Consider the following 24,458-nt stretch of genomic DNA (forward strand, 5'->3'; position numbering starts at 1 on the left):
ACACATTTGAGAGGTCAATAAGTATTCAAGTCATGATGTTTCTGGCCCACTTTTAAGGCTTTACAAATTTTTTTTTTTTTACTTTTTTTACTTCTTGGTTTAAAGTATGATTAAAAGGAGTACTTTACACTACTCCCAGCATGATATTTTGTAAGTTAGAGAAGGGTGAAAAAGCGAGTGCTCTTCCGGGCTTCTTCTGCCCTGACATGTAGTTCTCCTGCTCTTAAAATCCCCCGGGAACAATGAAAATTGCTTTAGTTTCCTAACTCATCCCCTGTCTCCAGCATTCAGTCTATACGCACGCTGCCCATTTAATTACCATCCTAACACAGGTCGCTTTCTCTGGATCTGGTGCCTGTGTCAGTGTCTTCACTGTGGACCTGCCATGCATCATGTGTATGAGCCTCAGCGGGCTGCTTACAAATCCCAAAATATGCCTTTCGTTGCTCATGCCCCCAGGATGCCTCCTTGTAAAAACTCTTTGTGCAGCCTTGCCTAAATGCCACCCTCCTCCAGAGAGCCCTCCCAAACCCTCCAGCACTGATGAATCTTAGCCAGACACATCTTCCCAGAACATCTGCTTGGGACCTCTTTTCCAACGTTACTGCATTCACTTGAACATTGCAGGTGTCCCGCTAATATATAAAAGGTATCAATCCCCCATTAAATGCTCACCATGTGCCAGGTACCATGCTGGGGGCTCTTTAGCCTCTTACAGTAAGATTATTCCTTTTTCATCTTTGTCTCTCGTAGTATCCTCCTTTGGATGCACTAGATCCTTAGCAAACATTTGCCACATTGAATTGAAATGTACCCGGGTGAAATTTCCAGGTGCCCGGAAAGCAAACGTCTTTATGTTACCTTCCTGTGTTCTGTGAATTTAAAGCCCAAGCTATCCCTCAACTCTGTAAACCAAAGCAACTTCTCTTACTATTTCAAGGAGAGTAACACTAGCTGGTCCCAAGCCTGCGAAGAGGCTGTGATGTTCATGAAAATATCCAATTGCTTTTGGCTAACCTTGCCTCCCATCAGTGTGAAATTGAAGGTGGATAGAACGAAAAGTGTTCATTGGTTGAACAGACACCCACTGAGCATTTACTTCTTGCCAGTGGCTCTTGTAGCCCAGGGCTGGTACCTACTTCTCCATGTGTGGGGATGGAACTAGAGAGATTATCAGAACAGAAGCTAGTTCTAGAGATGACTCTCCTTTGCATCAGGCATGGCATGGCATTTCTCATACAGCGGACCATGTTTTGGAAGCCACTAGAACAAGACAAGATGGGCCAGAACCAGGCTGGGAGAGCTTCTCGCTCTCCTTGCAGTGGCTCTCAGAACTTTTTTTCTGCATGACTATCCTTTTTAACACCAAACAGGAGAAGCCTGACAATGTGAAAGCCCATTCATGGCACTGATTCTTCGTAACTTGGAATTAGCTAAGCAGGGTAGCGGAAGTCAAGACTTTTCTAAGAAAATCTACTGTATGGTCTTCAGAATAAAGGACCTGAGATGATATTGTGGGAAATAGCTTTTAGATACACATTGGTTCATGCACCTGAAGGGCTCTCTGTAATTCGATGAAGAGTGCTTTAAAATTAAACTACCTTAAAAAGAAATTAATGTGGATGGTCTATACATTTTAAAAATTAGCCTTACGAGTCGTTATCCAGTTTTACTCCTTGTAAAGGATGAGCTACTGTCATGAACCACCTGCACTAATTTAGATAGAAAATGTGCTTGAAGATGAAGTCACTTGCTGTTGGTTATTTCTGTGCTCAAGAATCTTGCCCTGGGGTGCTTGGGTGGCTCAGTCAGGGAAGTGTATGACTCGATCTCAGGGTTGTAAATTTGAGCCCCATATTGCATGCACAGATTACTTAAAAATTTAAAAAAAAATCTGGGGCACCTGGGTGGCTCAGTTGGTTAAGCAACCAATTTCAGCTCAGGTCACGATCTCACGGTTTGTGGGTTTGAGCCCTGCACTGGGCTCTCTGCTGACAGCTCAGAGCCTGGAACCTGCTTCCGATTCTGTGTCTCCCTCTCTCACTACCCCTCCCCTGCTCACGCTCTGTCTCTCAAAAGTTAAATATATGTTTAAAAAAAGTTAAAAGGGCGCCTGGGTGGCTCAGTCGGTTAAGCATCCGACTTCAGCTCAGGTCATGATCTCGCAATCTGTGAGTTCAAGCCCTGCGTCAGGCTCTGTGCTGACAGCTCAGAGCCTTGGATTCTGTGTGTGCCTCTCTCTCTGCCCCTCTCATGCTCATGCTCTGTCTCTCTCTGTCTCAAAAATAAATAAAAACATTAAAGTTTTAAAAAATCTTACAAAATTAAAAATTAAAAAAAAAATTTGCCCTTATTACTAAGGGAAAGTTATAAAAAAAACTTACATAGTACCATGCTGGGTGCAAAAGAATAAGCTTAAATGGCATGTTCACTATCTTCTGAGAGCATGAAATGCAAAAAAAAAAAAAAAAGGGGGGGGGGTAAGTTGTAAAAACAAACATGGCTTCAAAATCCCAAGCCCCCAAACTTTTGGGAATCCATTTTCCATGCTTTTTAATAATACTTTTAGCTGTTTTGATTTAGGGAAATAATATGAACTGCTGGAAAAGGGGTGTGCTATGATCTCAGAATTATCTGTTGTCAGAAATGTGTTACATAAATATTCCAGGACAACTTTTTTAGCCCTTTGCCAACAACTGTTAACCTGCTCTTCCTTCTTGGTCCTTCTTCTACTTCGGTGTATAATTTCCACGCTCCTACTTTAATATTTTTTTCTTCGCTTTATGTGTCTTTTGTGCAAGTTACCTCCAGTCCTTCGTGGAAGAAGGCTGGCTCAAAACAAGCAAACGTATGCATGTTAATCAAGTACTGACTCTGTGCCAGGCACTGCAGGTGGCTGAGGACTCGCGACTGACCGAGACATGGACTCTGCCCTCAAGGAGGTCAGAGTCTGGAGGGAGAGACATTAACCATTAACTTAAGAAGTGAGTTTCAAGGTAAAGGTCCAAGGGCTAGGAGAGAACTTAGAATCGGCATGTTTCCCGGACTGCCTGAGCCACAAGGCGGAACATCAGGAAAAGCTTCTGATGATGCCAAAAGCCCTGATCTTGATGCCCAGCAGAAGTGAGCTAGTAGAGAAAAGGGGTGGAGGGGGTTGGGTTTGTGTAAGCTCAGTAAGAAAGAGGCAGGGATGCATTCAAGGACATTAAGAGAAGCGTGAACAGTCTGAGCCCAGAGAAGGGCAGGCAGTTGAACAGAGTGGCAGGAGCAGAGTGGGTTCAGGGGGCGCCACCAGGCTCTAGGTATAGATTTGTCTCTTAAGGTTAGCAGGACGACACCCAGGGGAGACCTATCTGAGTCTGTGTTTTAGGAAGAGCACTCTGTAGGCTCGCTGAAAGCGGACCACAATGGCAGGGAAACCGGGTTAGAAGCTCCTAGCAGTAATCCACCTGAGAGAGGGGGATGGTGGCTGCACTGTGGCCGTGGCTGTGACGATACAGAGGGAAGGAGTGAAGGAGAGATTAAAATGGTGGTGTTTGTGGCATTTAGAAACTCCCTGTGGGTGAGGTGGGAGTCTGGGGTGACACTGGGTTATTTTTTTTTTTTAACCTAGGCGGCTGATTCAATGGAGTGTTGGAGAGAATTCAGACAATGCACATCTCTAAATTCTGTCTGAGGACTAAATGTGCTTGGCAGGTAGTAATCATCCAATAAGGTTGCTATCGTTGTAACTGTAGGCTAACCTCATCTGGTTAGTTCTAACGGAACTCTCTACAAAGTGCTGCTCATGATCAACATGTGCGTTCTCTGAGCAGACTCTGGATCAGATGGCAACTTTCGAGACTCTTAAGTTTCTTCCATTTTCTTGGCCTGTTTCCTCTTATAATATCAACCAGGCAACGAACGTCCTTTGTGTGGCACCGTATGCATAATGGAAGCTCAGTAAATGACAGCTTCATACAGGAATGGAAGGCATCATTGTTGGTTCTCAGCCTCCAGGGGCTGGGGGACATTCTCTCTCATGGATCTTTGTAACTCTCACAGGCCCTGCCTACCCAGCACAGGGCCTTACACTTAATGCTGGCCAGTAAATATTTATTGAAACTAGAATAACTGCTACTTCATCTTTTCTTGTCTTTCTGCCAAAGGTGGTTAACCTTCTTTTAAAAAGATTCTTTTTATGGTTTTGTCTTCACATGGTGTATCTTTACTTAAACTTTATTTCATTTGGGCCCTCTTTTTTCCTTCTAAATGATGACCCACATTTCATAATTTCTGACGTTCTCCTATAAAATGTCTCCTTGACAATCCCCCATCTGAACTCCTTTTTTTTTTTATTAATTTTTTTTTAATGTTTATTTTTGAGAGATAGAGAGAGAGAGAGACCGCGGGCAGGCCCGAGCCAGAGCGCAGACATGAATGGGGGAGGGGCAGAGATTAAGGGAGACACAGAATCCAAAGCAGGCTCCAGTCTCTGAGCTGTCAGCACAGAGCCCGACGCGGGGCTCAAACCCACAAACTGCGAGATCATGACCTGAGCCGAAGTTGGACACTTTGGCTGAGCCACCCAGTCACCAACCCCCTGACCACCACCACCCCCCCCCCCCCCCCCCCACCCAGCCATCTGCACTCCTGCCCTCTCACAGGACGGTGTTTGATAGTGGGATCTTGGTTCTTGTGTGACTTGACTGTGATAATTACTTAGAGTGCTACACCTTTCCTAAAATTCTTACTGGGCTCCAGGATTTCCACTAGAGCGAAGATCAGTCCATTAAGGACTTGGTAAAACAGCTTGAATTTAATCACAGTGAACCATACTCACTGCAGAGACATGTAATTTGATCAGAAATATTTGCACACAAACATACCAAGTCTCAGGCATGGCTGGCAATTAGCGACTCTGTGATAATAAAGAAGAATTTGAAATAGCTCTTGAGCTCACGGATCTTTGCCTGTCTGTGTGTTTTCGTTGGGGAATTCAAAACATATATTCGGTTATTTTACATGCGGCACTGGTATAAGCATCGGGTAGGTTTATACTGGTATCATTGGTCTTTTCCCATTTTACTCCCTTTTCCTGGTTACAAATGAAATAGATAAATATAAAAAATAAAACCAGAAACTTGGAAATACATTAACCTGGGAAATACATTAAACTGTAATGAAGAACAAAATGCCACCCAAACATACACATAACATTTCTGTGTTTCTAATTAAGCTCTACATGTATGTAGATACATATACTCTCCATAAATTTATAGCACTTAAAATACAGTTTTGTATTTTGCTTTTTCACAAGTTATAATAAGAGCATTTTCCTGTGTCATTAAATAGTCTTTGAAAGTATAACTTGAACGTTTGCATAATGTTCTATCATACGTGTAAACATTCCCATACTGTGAGATATTTTGGTCGCTATTCTAAATAATGCCATAATGAAATCTTTGTGCGTAAATATTTTTTACGTGTCTCTAAATATTTCCTGAAGACAGATTCCCCAGCAGCAGAGTAACATTTTGAGACTCTAGATACATATTGCTAAACTGCTTTTCAGAAAAGTTGGGCAAATTTGCACTGTGGCCAAGGCTGTGCGTGTGGGAGGGCCACCGTATCACCACTCACTGTGATCTGTCTTATCTTTCACAAACCACACAATGAACCTGTGGGTCAGATTTGTTTTAACTGCCTCCCAAGTGGTGCTTTCTGTCCTAACCCCATAATGTGATTTCTGTACACTTTTAGGACTAGCTTGCCATTTAAAGGGGAAAGCTTTTTTCCTGAAGTGTGAAGCTAGATTTCTATTTGTGAAAAATTTCAAATGGTTATTTAATGTTTCCAGTGTGGCAAGTTAAGTTCCTTAAATGGGGCATCCGTTTTAAATGTTTTTGTCATTTAGCACCGTTTACCCAAAACTAAAATCAAGCAAGCATCCCTCTTCCCCTCGTCACGTTTAGGGGCTTATCTAGCAGCAGTAATTCCAAGTAAATATCCTAGTTAGTTGAGATTTGGACATTTGGACAGCTATTTGAAATTTGGGCAGTTTTCCATTATGCTGAATCCTCTGGAAATTATTTTTGAAAAATACATCATGCTTTATTTAGTTTTAGTTTGTAGGCATGAGAATTTTATGTATGTAGCCACTGCTTTCTTCATTTGTCCCTAAAAATGCCTATTTTAAACTAGATTGTCACATTTGTTTGTATATAAAAGAAGATGTAACTATCGTAGGGTATTCTAATCCAGTGGGATTTCGGGTTCTACATTTGACATGCCCTTTCCACTTGCAAACTTCAACCAAAAAAAATTTTTTTCATTCTTATTCGCATTTTAGAGCTATAGCAAATTTACTTTATTTATTTATTTATTTATTTATTTATTTATTTATTTATTTAATTTTTTTTTAAGTAAGCTTCACACCCAGCGTGGAGCCCAGTGTGGGGCTTGATCTCACGACCCTGAGATCAAGACCTGAGCTGAGATCAAGAGTGGGACACTTAACCGACTGAGTCACCCAGGTGCCGCTACTTTATTCATTTTAGAATGAAACTTTTGACTCTTTCAACCTCGTTCTTACATAAGGCATAAGCTCATTACTTTCTTTCTGTCTCTTCTGTTCAGTTCAGGTTCACAGATGCAAACCAAATGCTAGATACTATGTAAAGACAAGGGACACACACATACATAAAGACACACAGAGCACATCGTCAGAGACAAATCCCTCACCAGATCGAGTCAGTACAATGTGACACGTGCTAGAGCATACTGTTGGTCCCCTTATATGATGTACTCACTTACAAGTGCCCCTTCCCCCAGTTAACAGGTTGCTCAGATAAGCCAATTCTATGGTCTACCCAACTGACCATTCAACAACCAGGTTCCGTTCAAGCATTGCTATTTTCCCTGTGTGGATTTCTGTGCCTGCCTAGCACCCCAGCGTCTTCTTTTTTTTCATCTCTGGCTGACTGTTGTAAATATTGATAAATTTCAAAAAATATGATGCAAGTAGATTGCAAACTGAAACTGAAAGCCTTAAAAAAAAGAAGATGCAGTTGTGGTGAGGTCGATGACAGTGATATTGGAAGAGAACTGTATTACATACAAAGCCCAATGTGGAATAAGTTGCATCACAACTGCATAATAAAAGACCTTGGTAGGGGCGCCTGGGTGGCTCAGTTGGGTAAGGGTCTGACTCAGGCTCAGGTCATGATCTCACATTTCGTGGGTTTGAGCCCCAAGTCAGGCTCTGTGTTAGCAGTTCAGAGCCTGCTTGGGATTCCCTCTCTCCCTCTCTTTCTCTCTCTCTGCCCCTTCCCAGCCTTCTCTGTCTCTCTCTCTCTCTCTCTCATAATAAATAAGTAAACTTAAAAAAAATAGAGGGCCTTGGTAAAAAATAATGCCTTCAGAGATACTTCCGCAAAGATAGCCTTTTTCGTCACTGGGTGCAAAAGTCAAGTAATGATGTCATTTCACATCATTTTGTCACCCCCAAATCTACCATTCAATTACTTCTTTGTTCTATAATTAGGGCATGTTTATAATTATGATTTATTTTTATCATATTTATTTTATTTTCTCATTTGAAATATTGATTTTTTTAATTAAAAAATTTTTTTTAACATTTATTCATTTTTGAGGCAGAGAGAGACAGAGCATGAACGGGGGAGGGTCAGAGAGAGGGAGACACAGAATGTGAAACAGGCTCCAGGCTCTGAGCGGTCAGCACAGAGCCCGACGCGGGGCTCGAACTCACGGACCGCGAGATCATGACCTGAGCCGAAGTCAGTCGCTTAACCGACCGAGCCACCCAGGCGCCCCGATCAAGTCTTAATATAACTTATTATTCAGTGTTGGTCTCTGTATTTTCTGGTTACCTACTGCTGTGTGACAACCCCAAACCACAGGTTTCAACGACCATTTTATTATCTCTCATAATTCTGTGGGTCGGCTATATTCTTCTCGATTGGCCATAGCTGGGCTCACAGTCATGTGGAACCGTGGCTGGGTTAAAATGTTCAAGATGACTCATTCATTCATCTGGTGCCTTCTCAGGGACAGCCTGGATTCTGGGGCGCCTGCCTCTCTCACTCCCCATGTAGTCTGAGGGCCTCTCCTTCTCCACATTAAGGGTAGCTATACCTATATGGCAGTGCAGGTTTCCCCAAAGCACAAAAGCAGAAACTCCTTCTGAAGATTTGGGTCCCAAATGCATCGCATCACTCCCGCCACATGCTATTGGTTAAAGCGAGTCACAGGGAAGCTCAGGTTCCACGTGGAAGGGAGCTGCACACAGATGTGAATACGAGAAGGCATGGTTCACTGGAAGCCGTCTGTGGACACCAGCGCACACACTGTATTAAGCGCATTCATTTAAAAAGGCATTTCCAGTACTAGTTACCCCTGGATAATGAGGACCTCCTATAGCTGTAATCGCTTTGGTGGGTCCTTTCCAAAAGCCTAATGAGCTGTGATGTCAATCGCAACAGTCAATCTGCTTTTAAGAATCACAGGCCTCAAGTGGAGGAACTAATAAACAGATTACAGCCTCTGATTGAATCGTAAACTTCAGACCCTTACTGTTCGTTTTTTAAAAGAACAAGTTTGGGTTTATTTGCCTAAGGATACTCAGCAAATGTTTGGAAAAGAATTCACAGTTTGATGTATATGATAAGAATTTGGAGCATTTGTGTGTGCCTTATAAATTAGGTAGTGCTTTTAGGTGTTACCTTATTTGCTTTTCATTTCAAATCTTGCAATAAGGCAGATATTCCAGTTTTCAAGGGAGGAAACTAACTCATGGTAAGCTGTTCAATTTTTCACAGTTACACAGATAGGAAACATTGGAGCCAGAACTCCAAGTTCAGGATTCTTTCAAACCAGCCATCCCTCCTAGAGTTCTTTTAAACTTAGAAGGATCTCAAACTAAAACCGATTCTTTCTCTCTCCATGTACATGTGTGTATGTATTCACACATATATAAATTATACATTAAAAACACTCAATAGGTACATCCTCCATTGATAGTTAATGAATGAAATTGATAGGTAGTGAATGCAATTCACCCATTCTGTTATTATATACATATATGTGTGTATACACACATGAACACACACATGCACACATTTATAAACTGTACATTTAAAACAATTTTTTTCAACGTTTATTTATTTTTGAGACAGAGAGAGGCAGAGCATGAATGGGGGAGGGTCAGAGAGAGGGAGACACAGAATCCGAAACAGGCTCCAGGCTCTGAGCTGTCAGCACAGAGCCCGACGCGGGGCTCGAACTCACGGACCGTGAGATTCTGACCTGAGCCGAAGTCGGCCGCTTAACCGACTGAGCCACCCAGGCGCCCCTATAAATTGTACATTTTAAAAATCAGTAAGTACAGCCTTACTGATAGGGAATGAACAAAATTGAAAGGTAATGAATGAAATGCATTCTCATTACATATATAGAGATGTATATGTATATATATATATATGCACATGTATATAAAATATACATTTTAAAAACCATTCTTAAAATACACCTTCATTGATAGATGAAGATTCTTCACTGAATGATCTATGGAAGGTCATTAATATCCATTTCAAGCTAAAGGATATTACAGAAGCATGAATGTCATCTGGAAGTCATCTGGTCCAACCCATTTATTTCATAGATGGGACAACAGGCTCCGAGTGGTTCAGTTAGTTGCCCCAAATCACACAACTATTTAGTGAAAGAGCCAAGACCTGTTGACTCTGAACCTATTGTTCTTCCAACTAAATCAAGCCACTGAAGACAGCTTCGGCTCAGGTCATGATCTCGTGGTTCCTGAGTTTCAGCCCCGCGTGGGGCCCTGTGCTGACAGCTTGGAGCCTGGAGCCTGCCTCGGATTCTATGACTCCCTCTCTCCCTGCCCCTCCCCTGCTTGTGCTCTGTGTCTCTCTCTCTCTCAAAAATAAACATAAAAAAATAAAAAAATAAAACATTAACATGTGATTCTCCTGGAATTAAAAGTAATGCAAATTGGGGGCATCTGGGTGGCTCAGTCAGTTGAGGGTCCGGCTTTGGCTCAGGTCATGATCTCACAGTTCGTGAGTTGGAGCCCCGGGTCGGGCTCTGTGCTGACAGCTCGGAGCCTGGAGCCTGCTTCCAATTCTGTGTCTCCCTCTCTCTCTGTTCCTCCCCTGCTCACACGCTGTCTCTCTCTCTCAAAAATAAATAAAGATTTTAAAAAAATAATTAAATAAATAAAGTAATGCAAATTGTAAACTCTTTAAGTGACTAAATACAGTTAAGGACCAGCTGTGCAGTTTGCTGAAAATATTGTTGTTTCTGCGAGAAAACCTAGTGCTAAGAACCCATGGAAGAGGAAATTTGCTCTGGGAAAAGCTGAGAACTAACTTCAGGGTTGAGTTCTTTATGAAGAAAAAGAAGTTATCATCGTTGTATCCAGTAACTTGTTACGTGTTTTACTCCTAGGATTATGCTCGGAGCAAAATCAAGGAATTTACATCAAACATTCTCACAGAAGTGAGTGTAGAAACTTTCTCTGAGAATGAGGGGTTGAGATGAGCTAAATCTCATTTTTTTTCCAAATGAAGGAAAACATAAAGGTCAGTTCTGTAGATAGCATTCTGACAATATCACACTTGTCCCAGCTCTGATGTTACTATGACAAGTAGTGAGTAATGTTGCATTTTGACCTGAATACAAGGCTTTTCGGCCGTCCTCCTTTCCTCCTTCCACTTCCCCTCTTTTTATCAAGGAGGAAATGTTTTCAATTTGTTGACTAAACAGATAAAGTCAAGAAGCCAATAGTAATTTGCCAAAGTCATAGTGTATGTGATCGGCTGGCACCCGTTTGAGTAAAGAGCCCATTAAAAAATGGGCAGAGAAGGGCGCCGGGTGGCTCTAGTGGTCAAGCCTCTGACTCTTGATTTCAGCCCAGGTCATGATCTTACAGTTCATGAGATCGAGCCCCTCCTCTGGCTCTGTGCTGACAGTGCAGAGCCTGCTTGGGATTCTCTCTCTCTCCCTCTCTCTCTGTGCCCCTTTCCTGCTCATGCTTTCTCCATCTCTCTCTCAAAATAAATAAATAAACTTTGGAAAAAAAATGGGCAGAGGACCTGGATAGAAATGTTTCCAAAGAAGACATACAGGTGACCAAAAAGACACACGAAGAGATGATCAGTGTCACTAACCATCAAGAAAAGGCAAACTGAAACTATAATGAGATCCCCTTATACCAGCCACAATGGCTAGTAGGAAAATGGCAAGAAATGACAAGTGCGGGTGAGGATGTGGGACAAAGGGAAGCCTTGTTCACTGTGGGTGGGAATATAAGTTGACGTAGCTACTGTGAAAAAGTTCTGGAGGTTCCTCAGACAACGGAAAATAGATATAGCATATGATCCAGCTATTACACTTCTGGGTGTTTGCTGAAGAAAACAAAAACACTAATTCGAAAAGACACATGCACCCCTATGTTTACCACAGCATTATTTACAACAGCCAAGTTAGAGAAGCTGCCCTAAGTGTCCATTGATAGATGAATGGATAAAGAAGATGTGGTATCCATTGGAAGATTACTGGGCCATGAAAAAGAGTGAGATCTTTCCATATGCAAATAGATGGACCCAGAGGGCATTATGCTAAGTAAATAAGGTGGACAAAGACAAATACCGTATTTCACTTCTATCCAGAATCTAAAAAACAAACCAACACAACCAGAAACAGACTCATAATACAGAGAACAAATTGGTGGTTGCCAGAGGCAAGGTGGTGGGGGGGATGAGTAAAATGGATGAAAGGGATTAAGAGGTACAAACTTCCAGTTATAAGTCACAGGGATGAAAACTACAGCATAAGGGACATAGTGATATTGTAATAACTGTATGGTGACAGATGGTAACTATACTTATGGCAAGCATTTCATAATGTATATAATTGTTGAATCACTAGATTGTACACCTAAAACTAATATAATATTGTATGTCAACTATAATTCAGTTATAAATAAAAATTTTAGGGGCATCTGGGCGGCTCAGTTGGTTAAGTGTCAGACTTTGGCTCACGTCATGATCTATCTCACAGTTCATGGGTTCGAGCCCCCATCGGGCTCTGTGCTGACAGCTCAGAGCCTGGAGCCTGCTTCCGATTCTGTGTCTCCCTCTTTCTCTGCCCCTCCCCACTCATGCTCTCTCTCAAAAATAAATAAAGTTTAAAAAAAGTTCTTTAATAAAAATTTTAAAAAGAGAGTCAATTAAGCCACAGGCCGCATCCTGTCAGTTGAGCAGCCCAAAGTGATTTCTGGCTTTAATAATTACTGGACTGAACTATCATTTTTTTAATGTTTCATTTATTTATTTTTGAAAGACAGCAGGGGAGGGAGGGGCAGAGTGAGAGGGAGAGAGAGAATCCCAAGCAGGCTCTGCACTGTCAGTGCAGAGCCAGACAAGGGGCTCGATCTCACGAACTGTGAGATCATGACCTGAGCCGAATCTAAGAGTCAGACATTTAATCAGCTGAGCCACCCAGGTGCCCCTGAACTGACGTCTCATTTTAGATGAACTCTTGCTCAGGCCCAGGAAGGCCTGTGCTGATCCAGGGGAGGGAATCTTTCCCAGGCACACCCATCTGTGAGTGGCTTTTTCCAGGGGTGTCACCTCTTGGGTATATCTCCATCACCGTCTTCATCTGTGGGATTTGGGATTTGGAGGTATCCTCAGATCATCTCCCCAACTTCCTTAAATAGGGCAAAAAAGGAAAAGAAAAAAAAAAAGCTTGGGAATGAAACCCACCGTTTCCTCTGAATGCAAAATTCAAGGCTGTTCATTTGCATCTGCGAGTGGTTCTGTTTTATTTATGTCACGGTCTGAAGAACTCGCTGGGTCCCATTTTTCCTCTGTGTACTGAAGTGGTTGGATTTCTTTCCCTTTACGCAGGTAGAGTTATTGACGTTTTGACAATGCTTAATATGAAAAGTTATAAGCCTCCATGCAATAGGGCCACACAGTCATATATATGTGGGCAAGCAGACGGGTCCTGTGCATGGGGAGGAAATCCTGTGTCACCACCGCTCAGCCACCAGACCGATACTGTTTGCGAGAAGACAGGTCACAGGCTTGAAACTGCACCTGATGAAGTATTCAAACGAGCTTTAAGAAATATTATGTGGCTTAAAACATACATATTTCGATGACAAATCAAATGTCAGCCCTAAGTGCAATGTTTATAGGGTGCTGCGGGTCTATGCGATACAAACCATAAAAAAAATAGAAGCACCTGCATATTTGCACCAGGCGGCACTTTTTTTTCTGAGGAGCCCATTATTTGGAGGATACTCTTACAGCATCAGCAAGTCCGGTTAGAAATTTCCAGCACCTCCTGCTGCTTCTGCTTTCCCACCATCTCCACTGCTGTCCTCTCAGACAGCCACTACCTGATTTTTTTTTTCCAGGTTCTAGCAACGCCCTGTGGGTCTCTGCAGGCACATTGGCTCCCCTTCGTCCATTCTCCACAGGGCTGCCTGTATTCAGTTCATATCTTCTGCATAAAGCTCGGAAATGCTTTCCCATTTTTTTTTTAATCGGGGGGGGGGGTTTGATCAGGGAACAAAGATTTATTATAGAGATTGGAAGTTGCACAGTTGTTGGGGAAGTGAGCTGAGAATCAGTGCAGCAAACGTCACTTGCCAATTTAACCAATATGTCTAAACTTGCAGGGCAGGAACCTTCAGCTGGGTCTAGGACCAGTGACAGCAGGGACAGGGGCCCCGAAAGGGCACGAGTCTCTGAGATCTACAGGAAGCTCATTCATATGTGAAATTCTCAGGAAGCCCTACCCTCTGAAATGTGGAATGTAACTGAAATGAGCATTCAACTCCAGGAGACAGAAAAATCAAAATGAAGTATAACGATCAGGGTGAAATAGGTGTAGCAAAATCTTGGGGAAAACAAAACTAAAATCGCCCTCAAACTACCCACCCACCACCAAATCTCCAACAATTTGGCAAATCTGCTCTGTATTTTATAAAAGTGAATTCATGTATATGTTTTCAAAAATGACACATCCTACACAGTGTCTTTGATTTCCAGTTCAGCACTATAGCACGGATCCCCTGCTCTTGTCTTTTTCTTTCTCTTTTTTTCCTTTAAAGCTTGTGTTCTTATCCGATTCTGTACCTGTTGGAATGAGAAGGCTCATTTCCTTTGACCCGGCTGTGACAGGATTTGCAGAGGAGTCGCGTCAGTGTCTCTGCTCAAATTTCACTTCTGAAGCACAACAAAGCTTTTGGCAAATGTTACAGCTCCTCTGTCTCTTTTCCCACCATCGTCTGTTGCAGGTGTGTGCAATGCCGAAGCTTCCCATGGATGCCCTGCAAAATGCCTGAAGCCTGCTTTTTTTGGTGGAGGTCCCTCCGGTCTGTACAGTTGGGAGCTGGCAGTTCTCATTGCCCAGAACCTTCCTCCTTAATCTGTGAACTCTTCTGTCTATGGCGGAAGGCCAGTGGTAGCCCCTTGTCTCTACCTTGAGAAGAGAACGACTTTCAGGCTGAATGTTCGTAGGAGAGGGCTTTCTAGCCTCATGGGAATCATGACTGCCACATACGTATTTTATCCCACTAAAAGACACATTCCAGCCTAGAGCAGTGGCAGCTCTGGTTTGTTCTTTAGTCATTTCTTATCCTTTAAGCATGGGTTACATTGTGATCATAGGAAGAACCAACTAGTTCTGCCTGAGGAATTTCCCACGAGAGATGACATTTCTTAAGTGATTTTTTTTTTTTTCACAGATTCACAGGTTGCGAGCTTGAAACTTACTAACATTGCTCTTTCAAATCTGTATCAATTAACCATGCTGTGTGGTACTTTTCTAGTAAAAGTGATAGCGGTTTCTCCCCCTCCCCATGTTTTTTAAAAAAAACTGAAGTATAGTTGACACACAAAGACAGTGATGGTGTTTTATCAGTTTATCCAAGTTTCTGGCCTCCGTCCGTCAGAAGAAAGGAAAGAACAAATTAACCCTTATGGAAAATGAAATCGATCATTAATGGAACTGTGATTTTTTCAACAGAAAGAACTAGCTATGTATTTCTTGCATTCAGTAACAGGGAATAAGGCATTGAACAGTGGGGTCCTAGACATCATTGATGAAAATGATTGCCCGGTGCAGTGACTGGCAGCTAGCTGCTGTCACCGTGTGAATTATTTAGAGGTTAGAAGTTTGGCTTGCAGAAGAGTGCTACCTAACGAAAACGAATGGCCATGCTAGCCACACATCCTATAGTTCTCTGCCAAACACTCGAAATCAATTATTTACGCATTATAGGCCAATATATATCAAACCCCTCAGCTCCAATGGCTTGATAGAAAGCTGCCTTTAGCTCGCTGCTCCCTCTTCTCCCACGCTGGTCTCTTTTCACCGTGTCTCTTGAACGTACTACACCCACTGCGAATAGTCCTCGACCCATTGTTCCCCCAAATGATCTCCTCTCTAACCAAAGACTTGGAAAAAAAGAACCTAGGGGCTACCTAATAGTTCCTAGAACCAGCATCGCAAAGCCACTGCTTGTTGGCCACGTGCTGTGCCAACCATGTCTACAGGTCTTTTTTAACCTGTGGTATCTCATTTCATCGAATTCTTAGGATAGCCTAGGAAATGTGCACTGATTTCCTAATTTATAGATAAGAAAAGTGGTAAATTTATAGATAATTCTAATTTATAGAGAAGAAAAGTGGTAAAGGGGCAGGGATGTGGAGGGTGGGGGGAAATGATTTCAGAATGTCTTTTAAAGAAACAGCTTGAGAGCTTCAAAGGCATTTTCTTTTACCTGGTTCCCAGTCCATTTGTCACCATCCTCCAAATGTGTGTGGCTGGCGGTCTGTGTAGACCACTGTTTCTGGCAGGGGTTTCGCTCTTGGCCATGGAGGTGTTTGTCTTCACACTTTCAGTCGTGCCTTCTTCTTTCCAAGAGAATCCCTTCATTTAGGGAACATACGGAACTGTGGTTTTTGCTGTCAGTGATGGAAACTTGGTGAATCCTTAGTATGTGTTACAAATGAAAGTAAATAGGATAAGTGGAGAGGTATTTACTCTTTTGGGGGATGGCAAATTTCAGCTTCAATAATAAATTATAGTTGCTTTCATTATAACAAAGGATTTTTGCTTTTAATGATTTTTGAAATGTTTCTATGTGCCCTAGACACAATAAAACTTCTAGAGCGAAGAGGTTTTTATTCTTGTTTTTTTTTTTTTTATTATTGAACCTAGGTGTTTTCCCCCCAGTTTTTTTTTTTTTTTTTTTTTTTTTTTGGAGGCGGTGGGGGGGGAGTCTGTGAAATCATCAAGGTCAGAGAGTTTTGTCTTATGCATATTTGTATATCCAATTTCTGGCACGTGATAGACCATCAACAGGAGTCTGATAGTAGATTCATGTAGATAGTGAATGAGTAGTAATGGCTAGTGATGATCAGTAGCCTCAGTATATATTTAATTTATCTGAAAAAAATGACTAAAAGTTCGGAGACAAGGCTGGTTTGGATAAAACTTACTGGTTATGAGTTTTTTTAGATGGAGATTACTGTTGAATTGACCAAGAGTGTGTACCTGTGACTAATGAGATGAAATTAAGCAAAAGGAAAATGTGAGCTGAACACCAAGAAATATTTTCAGTAGATGAGGATGGGATTAAATCAGGCAGAGGAGTCCCAGTGGAAGTGGCCGGGGGACATTTAACACCATGCATGTCACTTAAGGCTGCAGTGAACTTACACAATTTACTAGAGACTGACTCTGGCTTTGGCAGGGTGATAAATGGGACCATATCTCTAGTCTCATTGATTCTCTTTCTTACACGGGTATACATTCACAGCCTCCCATCCCCTATGGACAGAATTTATGTGTGTGTTAAATTTTCTGATTATGGTTTTCTTTTTTTTCCAGAAAACACTCTTTTCAGAGCATCTCCTGGTATCATCAGAAATGTCCTCCTTAAGTGGGAAAGTCCAAACTGTTTTGGGCCTGGTAGAGCCAGGCAAACTGGGCCGCACTCTGACCCACGAACATTTGACAATGACCTTTGACTGCTGTTACTACCCACCTCCTCCACGTTACGAAGCTACCTCCGAAGAACCTATTATGATGAAAAATTTATTTTGGATTCAAAAGAACCCTTATTCCCATAAGGAGAATCTTCAGCTGAATCAGGAGACGGAAGCCATCAGGGAAGAACTGTTGTATTTTAAAGCCAACGGTGGAGGGGCTTTGGTCGAGAACACTACTGTTGGCATCAGCCGAGACGTGAAGACTTTGAAGTGGCTTGCCGAAGAGACCGGCGTCCATATCATATCTGGAGCTGGATTTTATGTGGATGCAACTCACTCTCCAGACACCAGAGCCATGTCAGTGGAACAGGTAAGAAGCCCCAAGTTGTTCAGCAATGTTTGCACGTAAACTCAGAAAAGCCAGAACTCCAGACGTCGGATTACCCCTGTGTGTCACCTACATTTGGAGAATGTCACTGACTCAGAGGTAGCTGGGCATGCTACAGAAGTTTGCTAGCTAGCAAAGGCATCTGCCAGTTGGGACCCAAATTAGGAACATTTCATTTCGTGAAGAAAAAAAGTGTGAAGGAAGGAGCTCTTAACCCACTGGTCACTGGAAAACCCAAAGTGTGAACGCTTAGATTTGTATGTATTGTGTCTGTGCTCAGTGGTGGTGCCACAGTCTGTTTGTAAACCTCATATTTCCATTATAAACTTCAGTTATGTAACCTCGATTTTCTTGTTGGATTTTATAATAACCAGCAATAAAAATTCACTGCAGGGTGAAACTTGGCAGGCAGAGACTTGGCGCATTTGCGAATATGTTTCCTTCTTTTACAAAACAGGAGGGGTGGTGGAAGAAAATCCATTCCTGTTTTTGTTATCATATGATCTGAGGCAAGAATGGGCAGAAGGAAGTAAATCTTTCAGAGATAAAAAGAAAGAATTAACCACAAGTCTTTTTTGCATATACATGTGCTCTCTTTCTGTGATAGTAACTTAATGTGTTTATACATACTGTATTCATTTGTACGTGTCTTCCATTATCTGCTTGATAGGCAAGGAATGTCACCCATAGTGTTTGCAAAGAATCAGTCAATTATTAAAATCTTCATATTTCAAAGATTTGCATTATTTTCCAATCAGCCCTTTACCTTTTTATATGTCTGTTATTTGAAGACTATCCTGAAGCAGCTATCATACATTCTTCCAACCACTCTTAGTAGTAAATATACATATGAACCAAAAAAATATGATATTAATATCGTGTGCTGTGAATTTCCTATGCTGTATGGGACCAAGAGCTGCATACATAAGGGAGAACTAAAGAATCATTTAATACAGTGGACGTATGTTCAAGGGCAGTCTTTTTACGTTCTAGATGTTCCTCAGGTTAAATTACAGTTTTTTTTTTTTTTCTTATCTGAATGTACTTGCGTGAAGTCACATCTTTTTCCCTATAGCTTTCTAAAGCCCCAAATTTCTTGTGAAATAATCACAGTAAGATATTATTGAGTCTTTGATTTAGAATAACTTGTGGAATTTGAGACTTGGCCTTTCTCATTGGCCAGTATTCGCTGAATGGATGTCGAGCAGATTTTTTAAAGCACAAATGACGAAATGATTAAATTTCATTCCCACACTGTGGTGACTATGGGTTGATAAATTCCACAATCTGTAAAGTATCTTCTTTCCCACTCTTCCTCAGCTTACTGATGTCCTCATTAATGAAATTCTCCATGGAGCTGATGGAACTAGCATCAAGTGTGGGGTCATTGGAGAAATTGGTTGCTCCTGGCCTCTGGCAGAGAGTGAGAAGAAGGTTCTTCAGGCAACAGCTCATGCTCAGGCTCAGCTCGGCTGTCCTGTTATTATTCATCCTGGAAGGAATCCAAGCGCACCATTTCAGATTATCCGAGTGTTGCAAGAAGCAGGTGTAGACGTCTCCAAAACGGTTATGTCCCACATTGATAGGTAAGCAGACTATCTCCAAATAAGTCCCAAGGCACCAGATGATTATGGATGATCAAATAAATAGTATCGTCAGATTAATGAAATACTAATCACCTAGAGAAAACCACTAACTACCTGGATGATAGTATTTATAATGTTTTGCAATAGACACCAATAAAAGTCGTTGCTGCCATTTTTGTGTCCCAACTCTGGGTCTGTTAGTGTCCTAGGTATTTTGTGTAAATAATTCCTTTTAATTTACTGAGTCCTCCCCAACTCTTCATAATAACTGTCTCTATGCACGCTGTCTCTGATATTACAGTAGGTGCCAATTGTACATGCTCAGTATTTGTCAGTTGGGGGATAAATTTCTCTGCAAATATAGAAGGAAGGGAAAGTGAATGGTTTCACCCTGAGAAGAAAACCATAAATGTAAACATTCAAGTTTGCTGTTGTGACTGGTGGTTTGAATCCTCTGAATTTTGCAAATGCAATTAGAAAACATGATACTAATAGGTATAATGATTTGTTTGGCAGTATTCTTAGTTTCCTACAGCTGCTATCACAAATTAGAAGACACTGGGTGACTTAAAATACAGAAATTTCTTTCTCACACTTCTGGGGGCCAGACTCTGAGATGAAGGTGCTGGTGGAACTGTACTTGTTCAAAGCCTCCAGGGGAAAAACCTACCTTCCTTCTTCCTTCCGTTGTCGGGTTGTTCCAGACATTCTTGGCTTGCAGCCGTATAACTTCAGTTTCTGCCTCTTTCTTCACATGGCTTCCTCCTATCTGTCTGTGTCTTCTCTTTTATTTCTTAGAAGGACACATCATTAGATTTAGTGCCTACCCAGATAATCCGGAATGATCTCATCCCGAGACCCTTCGCTTCATCACAACAGCAAAGACTCTTTTCCCAAAGAGGATCATTTTCAGAGGTGCAGGGGTTAAAACATGGACAGATCTTTTTGGAGTCCACCACTCAACCCCCAACACATTATATTAGATGTGTAGGAGCAAGCAGAATAAATGACTATCTGAACAGGTGTTGACTAGTTTGTTTTATGAAAAGGCCTGACAGTGTTGCAAAGGCTAGACATTAGCCTTTGATTAACGAATTAAATTGATTAAGGAATTAACACAGTACAAATGAGACTAATAATACATTACAATTACTTCTATCTTGTATATTGGAATAAAGCCATATCAACAGACTGGTAAATTCTCATAATCACACCTGGCATTCAGCTATTTAATAAACTCACAGTCCTACAGAATGTACTGAAACAATGCTTCTACTTAATAGAAATATTATAAAAGCCTGTGCTGAGAAAAGTAAGTTATAACTGTGGCAGAATAGAGAAGCCAATATTAATGGAGAGACTGAGAACATCAAGGTAAAGGCAATTTTCCTGGCAACTGGGTTAGTATCAAGAACAGTACATACATGACTATTTTCAAACTCTTCTGGTCATACTGATAAAATACAGGGATGCTTCTAGACCCCCGTCGTAGACATAGTGCACCACAGTATGAAGAAGAGACTCTTTGGACCCAGAGACACCTGCTTTTGAATCTTCACTCTACCATTTGCCATGAGATCTAGGGTAGGTTCATGCGAATTTAAAATAATGTATTTGATCATGTTACCTTGGATGATACAGAACATATGTAGTGTCTCTAATCAAGAAAGATGATTCTTTAATACTCATTAAACAATGTGAAGTATGTCATGCAAACGAAGATATATTTTAAATTTCATAAATATTTCTTAGGTTCTTGAAAACATTTGTATCCTGCTACGATTATGCTCTCTATAGGTCCATTAGACTACAGTTATTAAATTAACTATGTTCAAATATTCTATATTCCTACTGATTTTGTGACTGCCCAACTGATTGATTATAAAAAGCAGTATGTTAAAATCCATTACAGTGGATTTTTAGCTTCTGATTGCGTGTGCGTGCGCGTGTGCGTATTTTGAAGCTATGCTGTCACAAGTTTTTTCACCTTCCTGGTGAATTGAAATTTATTTCAATGTATATTGAATTGCTTTATCTCTAGTAATTTGAGTAACGCTTTTTGTTTGAAAGGCTGTTTTATCTGATGCTAGTGCGACTATACTGACCTTTCTGTATTAGTTTTATAATTTAGATGTGTTTTACATAAGGGGCATGTGGCTGGGTTTGGGATCTTACCCAGTCTCTTCTTTTATATGAAAAATTCAGTTTACATACATTGACCATGTTTACTAAAATGTTTACCCCACCTTTTCTTTTTGTCATAGTTAATGTCATTCTTTCTTGATGTCTTTTACTGATTTTTTTCACCTCCTTATTTTATCTTTCCCCTTTAATACTTTGGAAGGTATATATACGATTTCTATCCTATCAGTGGTTATGATAGAAAATGTAACATGTATCAAATGTAACATATCAAATTTTAAATATAATACATTTCTTACCAACCTTCCTGGTAAGACAAAGACCCTAGAACCCTTCAATTTCAATAATCTACCATCTAAGTTTTATACTGTTTTTTTTTTTCCAGAATGTGTGTCTATTTTCTTTTTCTAATCCCAGTGATTAGACAGGATTTTACTATCATAAGACGTATTGATGGTCACTGTATATTTAGATTTGCCTTTCTGCTGGCAATTTTCTTTGCTCACCATTTACTCTTACATCTCAGGTCTTTATCCTTGAATTTCCTAAGGTAAATCATTTGAAGATCTTTTGATGTGTATCTGTTTTGGTAATAAAAACTTAGCATATAGGTATCTGAGAATGCCTTCATTCCTTCATTCATAAGAGGTAATCAAATAGAAAAGGCAATTTATCATAATTAATTAAAATATACAATTCTAATTAAAAGTTAGTTTTTCTAAGCCCTTTAAAGATATCCCATTTTCAACTGAAATATGGTACTGCCGTTCATAAGTCGGCTGAATCTAATTATGCTTCCTTTGAAGTAACGTGCCTTTTTCTTTCTGGTTTTAACCTGTCTCTGGTAGTCTGTATTTGCACTATGATCTATCTCAGTGTGAAATTCTTTTTATGGCGTATGCTTGGGATTCCTGGATATGAAAATGTAGTTTTCATTGTTTCTGGAAAACTTTAGCCATTGTCTCTTTGAATATCACTCTATCTGTATCTTCTTGGTTATTTGCATCATAAACTCCAATTTGATATATGTAGGATCTTATTACCTGTTCTGCAGGTCTCTTAACATCTCCTTCATATTTCCATCCATTTGCATATTTGAACTATTTTTCTTAAAGCTCTATCTTCCTATTTACTACTTCCCTCTCCAGCAAAATCAATCTGTTGCCTAGCCTATCAATTTGGTTTACAGTATTAAGAATAGGGGTACCTGGGTGGCTCACTCGGTTAAGGGTCTCACCCTTGATCTTGGCTCAGATCATGATCTCACGATTCATGAGTTCGAGCCCTGCATCAGGCTCTGCACTGACACTGCAGAGCCCGCTTGGGATTCTGTCTCTCCCTCTCTCTGCCCCTTCCCAGCTTGTTCTCTCTCTCTCAAAATAAATAAATAAACTTAAAAAAAAATAAGAACATAAAACTTAAAACCGTAGCCTTTTCAAAAAAAATTCTATAAGTTCTATTTGTTTACTTTTTACATCTGCTTGGTTAATTCTGATAATTTCTTTTTCCTTCAATATGTTTACAATTAAATCTTTAAAAAATATTAAACATATAGGGGCGCCTGGGTGGCTCAGTCAGTTGAGTGTCCGACTTCAGCTCAGGTCATGATCTCACAGCTCGTGAGTTCGAGCCCCACGTCGGGCTCTGTGCTGACAGTTCAGAGACTGGAGCCTGCTTTGGATTCTGTGTCTCCCTCTCTCTCTGCCCCTAACCCACTCGCATTCTTTCTCTGTCTCTGTGAAAAATAAAAATAAACATTAAAAAAATTTAAAAAAATATTAAACATACCGTATTTACCTTGTAATCAATAAATCTAATTTCTAAGGCCTGATTTTATAGTTTGTTGGTTCTTCTGGCTTTTATTCATGTGAGGTTATTTTCTCATATTAAAAAAATGTTATTGTGATCTTGGATTCCTTGGAAATTATTATGAGTCCTAGGTTAGAAGGTTTTTTTTCCCATTTGTTTGTTTGTTTGTTTTGTTTGTTTCTTATAGGCAGTTAGGGGGCATTGCCAATCTGGTTCTACTTTAGATTCAATTTTTGTAAATAAAAAAAATGTTTATTTATGGCAACATGCTCATAGTATAAAATTTACCATTGTACCCATTTTGAGGTATAAAGTTCAACGGTGTTGTGCAACCAATCTCCAGAACTCTTTTCATCTTGCAAAACTGAAACTCTGTAACCATTGAACAACAACTCCCCACTTCTCCTCCCCACTGGCCATGGCACCTACCATTCTATGAATCTGATGACTCCAGGTACCTCATTCAAGTCATACAGTATTTTTTGTATGTGTGTGACTGCTTAAACTTTTGACTTGAAGAGTTTCGAACCACACAGGTTCTATGAATTCTGTCCCCTAAACTCAGTGAGTGTGGGCTTGTGGTTATGGATTCTCACTGGAGACATTTTTTCTCACTCTGCTTCCCTTTCACCAGAAGACAATACTGAGAAAGGCATATCACCAAAGACTCCCTCTGTGAACCAGGTTTTTACCTATTCTGCCCACATGGGTAGTGTCTGGGGTGAGGGAGCCCTCCCTTTATGTACTGATGGGAACTGTGTTCTCCAATTTACTTCCTGCCTTATCCAGGCTGGGATCTGTCTCCCTTCGGTCCATTAACCTACCCCTCTCCCCCACCTGCCAGGCAAATGAACACTCTAGGTCTCCCCTTACCTCTCAGTTTCTTTGCTCCCTTGTTGTTTCTGCACCATGAGAAAGTCCTTTACTTCCCCACCAGCCTAATCAAGCATTTAAAAATATGATTATTTTCCCCCTTTCATTATATTCAGTATTTTACATGCACCATGCTGGAGAGGCTTTCTCTGAACATTTAGTCCGCCATACTATTTGAACCGCCTTATGGTGATTCGTAAAGAAGAATCTTTCTAATTCTCTCTATAGTTAGATATGTAGGTAAGTTAGAAAATTATGCTTGGCCCTAGTAGAAAGTTAGCTTTTGTTGGAAATTGTGAAATAAATCTTAACTCCTAGGACAGTAGGATAATTTTGCTCATAAAATCAAACAACATATATATGTACATATATGTGTGTGTGTGTGTATATATATATATATATATATATATATATATATATATATATATTTTTTTTTTTTTTAACTAACAAAGGTACATTATCTGATTTTCAGGGGTTGCCATCCCAGTGCCTCCCTCTAGAATAGCTCAGGATGGAACTGAGAGGTTGGCCTGGCATCAGACAGATTCAGAGCATCCTAGAAAATCCTGAGACCATTTCTCAAACAGCCACCCATTCTGTACCTATATTAGGGACTATGCAGGGTTC

The 24,458-nt window shown here is 40.7% G+C and overlaps 1 protein-coding gene across 3 annotated transcripts in view; it reads left to right on the top strand.

Annotated features, from left to right (window-relative positions):
- Positions 1–24,458, top strand: part of PTER (phosphotriesterase related) — a 70,120-nt gene that overhangs the window by 18,837 nt on the left and 26,825 nt on the right. For 2 of the 3 annotated variants that reach the window (XM_045463379.1, XM_045463378.1), the window contains exons 2-3: positions 16,933–17,403; positions 18,742–19,007. In XM_045463379.1, coding sequence (XP_045319335.1) covers positions 16,972–17,403; positions 18,742–19,007 — 698 coding nt within the window. In that variant the 5' untranslated portion in view covers positions 16,933–16,971. Of the gene's footprint in view, positions 1–13,711; positions 13,898–16,932; positions 17,404–18,741; positions 19,008–24,458 lie in introns of all 3 variants that reach the window. The other variant, XM_045463380.1, reaches the window with a different exon arrangement.

This window comes from Leopardus geoffroyi, chromosome B4 (assembly GCF_018350155.1).
Source record: "Leopardus geoffroyi isolate Oge1 chromosome B4, O.geoffroyi_Oge1_pat1.0, whole genome shotgun sequence".
Taxonomy (NCBI): Eukaryota; Metazoa; Chordata; class Mammalia; order Carnivora; family Felidae; genus Leopardus; species Leopardus geoffroyi.